The 8,794-nt window shown below is 40.3% G+C and overlaps 1 protein-coding gene across 3 annotated transcripts in view; it reads left to right on the top strand.

Moving 5' to 3' along the window:
* The window catches only part of Rprd1a (regulation of nuclear pre-mRNA domain containing 1A), a 48,865-nt gene that overhangs the window by 17,086 nt on the left and 22,985 nt on the right, over positions 1–8,794 (top strand). For all 3 annotated transcript variants that reach the window (XM_021150946.2, XM_021150945.2, XM_029471914.1), the window contains exon 2: positions 7,831–7,960. In XM_021150946.2, coding sequence (XP_021006605.1) covers positions 7,831–7,960 — 130 coding nt within the window. The remainder of the gene's footprint in view (positions 1–7,830; positions 7,961–8,794) is intronic.

The following is an 8,794-nucleotide window of genomic DNA, read 5'->3' as shown; positions in this document are numbered from 1 at the left end:
CCCCTCCCCTCCCCTCTGTGTGTGTGTGTGTGTGTGTGTGTGTGTTCTTCCAAAACAAAACAACAACAAAAACCCTGGGTGGTATTCATTATGTAGCTTAGGCTAGCCTTGAACTGCCAGTCCTGTTTCCTGAGTGCTGAGGTGAGCTGTCTGAATTTCTGTCTCTGCCAGTAGAAGATACTTTCTTGTTGTCATGCTGAATTAGTACTTTCTAAAATTAAAACATTTAAATTTATTCTTGTGTATTTGATGGCAGAAAGGTGGGGGTTATAAGCCATGGAGCACCAGCTGGAGGTAGAGGACAACCGTGGAGTTGTTCTGTCCTCCCACCTTTACCTGGGTTCTGTGGATGGAGCTTAGGTCATCAGGTTTGCATTGTTTAGCAGCAAGCATCTTGTTATGCCATCTATCTCTGGCCAGTTATGTTAGTATTTTTAATGATTCTAATTTAATGTAATGCTGTGCCAAACACTAATCATTTTTATTGCCCCAAAAGTTTTGCTTTAAAATTTAGAATAGTAAAGCAGTATGTAAAATTGCTTGATAAAGAGGTCAGTATAGTGGTCTCTGGATTAATTTGTAAATGGCAGAGAAATTGTGTGTGTGTGTGTGTGTGTGTGTGTACAACATGATGGAATTTGTTTTCTTTTTCCATGTATGTTCTATGATTGAATTCTGATTGTCAGTTTAGTGGCCAGCACTTTTACAGATTTAGCCATCTTGCTGACCCCAGGATCTTTTTAAAAACAAGTTTAGAAGTAATTCTAAAGATTATTGGGAAAAAAAGACTGGGAAGAACCTGGGTCAGTAGTGGAAGTAGTATCCATTGTGAGTTTCTAGGCAGACTGTAAACACATTTTACTCAAAACAGAGATAGTCCACAGGAGTTAGAAGTCCACAGAATGGAACAGAACAGTGGTTGAGGAAGATACTTGTTGCATGGAGGCCCGTGGTCACTCAGATCCTTCAGAACCAACCAATGGAGTATCAACAGCGAGGCTTTATTCTACCCAGTGCCATAGAGAAAGCTAATTCCATGTGAGTGAATAAAAAGCAGTTATGCAAACATGGAAGAATGTACATTTATCACTACTTTTTGACATGTTAAATGATTACTTTAAATAGGTTATTAGCCAAGATTCATGTAGAATATAGATTTAACTACATAAATCTCTTAAAGCTGTGAATATAGAAAATGCCAAATTTCAGTTTTAAGCAACAACATATCTAAAGTATGAAAAAGGATAATTTATTCATAAATATAAATTAATAAGGAAAAGCAGTTATCTCAGCTGAAATCAGGCAATATTATGTGAATGGAATGTTTACCAAAGAGGGAATATAATTGTGTTAGGAACAGAGCCTCACTCTGAGTGGTGGTGCAGACCTTTAATCCCAGCACTCAGGAGACATGCAGGCAGATCTAAGTCTAGAACAGCTAAAGCTACACAGAGAAACCTTGTCTACAAAGTCCAAAAACAAACACACAAACAACTGTCAGTTTTTGAAACCCTTACTAGTTTGGAATTGCAGATAAAAGTACTGTTGATTTCACAAGATTGGCAAAAATTTTAAATGCTTGTTGGTTGTATAGTGTGTTGTTACAGGGAGTGTACCATGATGGACATGACAGCATCTGTTGAAATTTATTGTATACCTTCCAGTTCATCATCTCTGCCTCTTGGAATCCATCCTATATTTATTTGCTCAGATTCATGGGATAAAAGGTATAAATGATTTGAACCCTGTATATCATGTGACCCTGTAGCCATGAAGAAATGGAAGTTGTTGGGAAGTGTTTATCTGTTTATCAGTACAAAAGGTACAATCTAAATGAAGTGTGTTGGCTCTTTTTAAAGCATAATATAGCATTTCATTTATGAAAAAGTCTTATGTGTGTACTGGTTTCACACAGTGGTTGAGAGATACATGCACCAAGTTATTCACCTGTTTGTATTGGGACATAGAGATGAGAATATCCCACTAGCTCATTGCCTATAATGAACTTTTAAAATTATTCACTGAAGGCCAGGTGTAGTGGTACACACCTTTTAATCTAAGCAGGCAGGAGGCAGAGGCAAATGGATTTCTGTGAGTTTGAGGCCAGCCTGGTCTACACAGCTTGTTCTTTGAGATCCTGTCTCAAAAACAAAAACAAAAAAACTCAGAAAAAAACCCAAACAAATCCCCAATCATACACAAAAGTAAGGAATGGGCAGTTACTGCATGAATACCATCCGGTTTTCATCATCATCATTGTTGTTGAGACAGACTCTCATGTATTCAGGGCTGCCTCCAACTCATTGTATAGTCAAGTATGACCTTGAACATACGGTTCTCCTGCCTCTAACCTTCCAAGTGCTGGGATTACAAGTGTACACCACTACTTCCTAGTTTATGCAGTGCTGGGGATTGATCCAAAGTTTGCTAATATATATGGTGGGCAAGTACCTTCCAGCTGAGCACTAGCTTCAGCTGTAGAGCCCAAACCTGACTTCTTCATTTTGCTGTTTGATTCTTCCCTTTTTAAAAAGTAGTCACCCTTTAAAAAGACAATACCAAACTATCAGAAGTTTAAGCTTCACTGTTTAAAAAAAGGCTTACAGCATTTCTGCAAGTGGATGGTGGGCAGGCACACAAATACCCCTTCTAGAAAGCTCAATCAACCAGGAAAGATCTGTATCTTGTGTAGAACAGTGGTCCTAACTGGGAGGTAGTAAGAAACTTTTGGTTGTCAGATCTTTTCTTTTCTTTACCCTCCTCCTTTAACTTTGAGACAGGATTTCACTGTGTATCTCTGACTGACCTGGAACTTGCTATGTAGATCAGGCAGACTGACTTCAAACTCAGAGCTCTGCCTGCCTTGCCTCTTGAGCTCTGGGTGTAAAGGTGTGCAATCACTATGCCTGGCATCCTTCCCCTGTTCTTGTTTGTGTATTGTTTTTTATTTCATGCAATTTATTTGCTGAAGAGATTGTGTCTTCTCATGTCTGTCTTCAGCTAGGCATGTTGGTGTATACTTGTGTTTGCAGCACTCTGGAGACAGGCAATAGAATAAGCCCAAGTTCAAGGTATAACTGGTCTATATAGGGACTCTGTTTAAGCTAGCTAAGGCTATATAGTGACTGAGAACTTACGTTAAAAAAAAGTATGGGCCTCAGACTGATAGCATTAGTATCGTCCGAGACCTGTGTGAAATGGGTATAGCATTGAGGCTCAAACTGCATTAGTAGCCTTTCTTATTAGTGCCACAGAATCCCTTACATCAACAATGTCTAAGGAGGAAAGTTTTTGGCTCATGGCTTCACAGGTTTTGTCTGAGGTCCTTGGCCCATTGTTTTGGCACTAGGAGGAGGCAGGACATCATGACAGTGAAGAGAACACCTTTTCTTCTATGTAAGCATTGCCCCTCTAGAAAGTAAGGGAATTGATAGAGGTGGTTAAGGTGGGCAAGGAGAGCAAGACAGAAATCTCAGCTCCAGTTTGGAACCACCACCACCTCCTCCTCCTCCTCCAATCTGGCCCTTTGTAGTATTCTCAGGGTTTAGTTGTAACTTGCAACTACTGTGATGCAGTATCTGAGATAGTCAACTGGAGGCGAGAAAACTCCCAGTTTAAGGCCTACCTTGTCTCATCAACACCCACAAACCAAAACCAGAAGTGGAAGAGGGCTTTTCTTTTACTCATGGTTCAGTCCATGGTTGGTTGGCTTCTTTGGTTTTGGAACTGTGGAGAAGCAGCCTTATGGTGACCTTGACTGCTGTCCGGAAGCAGGAGGGAGAGGGGAAGGGGCAGCCAGATTCAAATACAGCTTTTAAGGGAATGTCTTCAGTGACCTTCTTCCATCAAGACCCCTGCCTTCCGAAGTTTCTTACTACCTCCCAGTTAGGACCACTGTTCTACTCAGGATACAGATCTTTCCTGGTTGATTGAGCTTTCTAGAAGGGGTATTTGTGTGCCTGCCCACCATCCCCTTGCAGAAATGCTGTAAGCCTTTTTTTAAACAGTGAAGCTTAAACTTCTGATAGTTTGGTATTGTCTTTTTAAAGGGTGACTACTTTTTAAATTTTATTTGTTTTCCTGTGTGCTAAGTGTATGTAGGTTTGTGTGTGCCTGACTGCAAGTCTTTTATTCCTAGTGCCAGTAAATATGGTAAATACTAATTACCTGAGTTAATAAAGGAAGAAACGTGTCATCTCTTCATCATTTATAATTAATCCTTTGGCAAAATTCATTCAGAAAATGTAATTAAATTGCATTGTTATGGTTTCTTTGAGATGGGTCTCTCTAGCTCATGTTGGTCTCACTCTTGCTGTTTACTGGGTAGGCCTTAAGTTCTAAATCTTCCTTCCGTCTGCCTCCCAGCACTAGGGTCATAGGTCAGCACTACCACATTTGGCTTAATAGAGCTTTTAAAAACCATCACTACGTCTATTCACTGGGCATATTCCATCTGTGGAGGTCCATGGACAACATGGGACCTGGGAATCAAACTCAGATGGTCAAGTTTGTCAGCAATTATTTGTTTTTATCTGTTGATCTGTCCTGCAACCCAGTATAGTTTTTGTTTTAGAATAAGTCCCATAACATATTACACACTGACCTTAAACTTGTCCTCCTGCCTCAGCCTTCTGAGTGTGGGATTACCAGTATGGCTGTGGCAAACCTTTCTTTGTAATAGATTTTTCACTCCCCGTGTGTGTGTGTGTGTGTGTGTGTGTGTGTGTGTGTGTGTGTGTTTTGATATACTGGCTCTAGGGAAAGGGTTTATACTTGTCCACCCAGAGCAGCATATGGTTTCCCTCAGGGAAGTGGGATACAGTACAGTGATAGTACTACATGATACAGATAGTGAGTGACACTTACTTGGCTTATACTTTGATGATAATATAGCAAAACATAAGAAGGGCATAGTGGGTGTTGTGTTTATCATTGCTTTCATGTTGTTGTGACTATTAATGAAGAGGAAGTAAAGGAAGAAGGAACATGCATTTTAGTATTTAATCTGCCAGTGTGTGACTAGCATGCAAAAATTTTTAACATGGCCAGGCAGTGGTGGTGCATGCCTTTAATCCCAGCACTTGGGAGGCAGAGGCAGGCAGATTTCTGAGTTCAAGGCCAACCTGGTCTACAGAGCGAGTTCCAGGACAGCCAGGGCTATACAGAGAAACCCTGTCTTGAAAAACAAAAAAACAAAAAAACAAACAACAGCAACAACAACAAAACATGAACAGGGTAGGAAAGATGTTTTTGTTTTTTGTGCCAGTTATGATCTTTGGCACACAGCAAACATAGCATAAAAACTGTTTAAATTGAAGATATGGAAACTAGGTGTCTTTAGGGAATCTTGTGAACAGCAAAAGTGTAGGAACTGACTAGGTCAGATTTATGGCCTAGATTGATGATCTGCCTGCCACCCCAGAGTTTCTTTAGGGAATTAGAAATTTGAGATGGAAAAACCAGGTTTCAATGCATGCTAGGCAAATATTCTACTACTGAGCCACAACCCTAGCTTTTTAGGTTTTTAGACAGGGTCTTACTCTACATCTTAGGCTGGCTTTAAACTCTCAGTCTTTTTGCAGCTATCTCCCAGGTGCCACTGTTACAGGCCTGTGTGAAAAATATTAATGGCTATTATGTTTAAAACTGTCTAAATTTATTTATTTATTTTGGTTTTTCGAGACAGGGTTTCTCTGTGTAGCCCTGGCTGTCCTGGAACTCACTCTATAGACCAGGCTGGCCTCGAACTCAGAAATCCTCCTGCCTCTGCCTCCCAAGTGCTGGGATTAAAGGCGTGTACCACCACGCCCAGCCTAAATTTATTTATAAATATTTTTTTTTTGCAATTTCCTCCTAGCATTCTCATGATTCCCTCCCTCCGACCTTCTCTCCCTCCCTTTCTTCCTCTCTCCCTCTCTTTCTTCTCTCTTTCCCTCTCTTCCCATCCTCTTCCCTCCTTCCCTTCCTTGCTCTGATACAGGTTTCTATGTGTAACAGCCCTAGTTGTCCCAAAACTAACTCAATTTGTAGACCAGGCTGGCCTTGAACTCAGAAAGATTTGCCTGCCTCTGCCTCACAAGTGCTGGGATTAAATGTGTTCGCTATCACATCTGGCTTTATAGGGAGTACTCAGATTTTCTCATATTTTAACCTTGGTTCCACAAGAGGAAAAATTGAAAATAATATCTTGGTGTTAGGGCCATGCAGTCTGAGCTGGACCCAGAGATGGACTTGTGCCTGCCTCTTTGGCACCACACTTGTCTGTGCTTTGAGTTAGGATCTCACTGTATAGACGAGGATGGCCTGGAACTCCCAGAGATCCTCTTGTTTCTACCTACTAATTGGGGAGAGGAAAGGCATGAGCCTCCATGCCTAGCCTAGTTCATGAATTTTATAGTAACAGAGCAAGGAAAGCTATAAAATCACAATACTTTTCAAGTACCTTAGTGAGTACATCTGAAAAGCAGATTATAGCAAAACAGAGAGAACCCTGCTACAGGCTTTTAGTGCTATCTGACAGGATTCTTTCCTAGCTCTTTTGGGGGGAGGGGTTAGTTTTTCAAGACAGGGATTCTTTGTGTAGCCCTGGTTGTACTGGAACTAGCTTTGTAGATCAGGCTGGCTGGCCTTGACCTCAAGTAGATCCTTCTGCCTCTGCCTCCTGAGTGCTGAGGCTAAAGGCATGTGTCATCACACCTGACTTCTTTCTTAGTTCTTTAATTGTTGGAAACTAGGGGATCTGTTCATACTTCTGAGGGATCCTTCTCTGTTAGTCACAGGATATTAGGCCTGGCACAGAGGTGGCCAAGGAGGAGCAAGAGAACTGAAGATAAATTGTCCTTAGACTCTGGGTCTATGACATTCCAACCTCTTCATAACATTCCTTTGCAGACAGTTTCTTTCTGGGAATTCTTGTTCATAGTTATCCAACCAATTCTGTCTACCCCCTGCCCCCACCCACATCTTCTTCCAAGGCCTCATGTATACCAAGTAAATGTTCTTCCATAGAGCTGTATTCCCAGTCTGTAGAACTCTTCAACTTGCAAGCCTTGTCTTGATAAAAGTTAAACAATATCTTCTGCTTCTGAACCTTATCGTCAAAACTAACTGGTAAAAATATACTCTGACCACAGCTATTGAAATCTTGTGGCTTCATGATACCACAGACTATATAGCAGGCAGAAGAATGTTTTATCAAGATGGACTCAGTGACATAGGTCGTGTATGTAATCTAAAGAGGAAAAAAATCTAACCTTTTATCATTTTGTCTTATTGGTCAAATGGCAAATATGTATTGCATAAGGCAATATACATAATTGAGTGATATGTCTTGCAATCTGTTCTATATTTTGTACTCTGCTTTTTCACAATAGTTTAATGACTTTGAGTCCACTAATACATTTGACTCCATGTTTAGAATGCTGACTCATCACCACCTTACTAAATAGCTATTTTCAGGTTTTTTTGTAAAGCTTAATGCATAAAGACTTACAGAGATGTAGTTTTTGTGCATGTTGAGTATTTCTGTATATAAAATATATTTAGCTTGGGAATGATGATGAGATCAGAAATGGAAGATACCAGTGGCCCAGGCGCCATAATAAACCTACAAGGGGATAGAGAGATCCATCACTGAGCCCTTTAAGACCTCTCTTCCCAACACATGACTGACCTTGAGAAGTGGTTGAGTAGCTACCCTGGAGATGTTAGTAGCAGTGACTTGATGAGTTTGTTAGGAGAAGTTGGAACTGTTCATGTTCTAAAAAAGTTTGCCTGAATTAAATGAGGATGTTTTAGTATCTTAATTTTTTTCATTTTCTAATTTTTTAGCCAAACCCAACAGGAAGCTTACTTTTCTCTACTTGGCCAATGATGTCATTCAAAACAGCAAAAGGAAGGGGCCAGAGTTCACAAAAGATTTTGCACCAGTAATAGTGGAGGCATTCAAGCATGTTTCAAGGTAGGATCCTTTCTGTGCATGAGGTAAGGTTTAGAATCAGCAAGATAAACAGATTGGGTTTGCTTAAAGCGTTCATACAGTATGTGATGGTTTTGCTTTCTGTGAGGAGTTAAGCTGCTGATGAGGGGCATTTGGATGCTTGAATCTCAGCTTTCCTGTATGTTCTGCTGTATCCTGCTGGGATGAACATCACTGAGAGCAGAGGAAGGAACTGAACTGAAAATGTATTTTTGTAGACCTTCATCTTACGTCTGATATCCTGGACTTAATACCACAGTGTTTCTTCAGTTTTCTAGTGTGTGCGTGTATTTCCTAACAATTAAGTGCTCTAGAAATAAAGACTTTAAAATAATCATAAACTTTCGAAAAGATTTTCTTCAGGTAATTTTGTGCATGGAAATCTTTTCTTTTATGCACTCTAAAATGTTTCTGTTTCATTTATGTGCATATTCACATGTATTATTGCACACAGATGGAGATTAGAGTTGATTCATTCTTTCTATAACATGAGTCCCAGGGAATGGACTCCAGTCCCTAGGCTTGTGACACAAATGCAAAACCCAGGTTAGGTACTGCTGAAGGGAATGAAAGTCCCCTAAGTCCCATGCAGAGCCAGGCTGCAGAGTTGCTCTTAATTCTCAGATAAGATTCTCTCTGAACTGGGCTAGATCTCTTCGGGTGCTGTGCACCATGTTCTCATTCATAGCACTTCTTATGGACAAGAGCTGCTGAAAAGCTCCATTTCATTTCCATGCCAAATATATTGATGGGTTCAGTAAAATTAAAAAGTGATCTGAAACTGTCCTTTAGCTCTTTCTTTTTTCTTTTTTTTTT

This window comes from Mus caroli, chromosome 18 (genome assembly GCF_900094665.2).
Source record: "Mus caroli chromosome 18, CAROLI_EIJ_v1.1, whole genome shotgun sequence".
NCBI classification, from domain to species: domain Eukaryota; kingdom Metazoa; phylum Chordata; class Mammalia; order Rodentia; family Muridae; genus Mus; species Mus caroli.
Note: the sequence above shows the minus strand (reverse complement) of the source record. Positions and strands in the feature narration are given on the sequence as shown.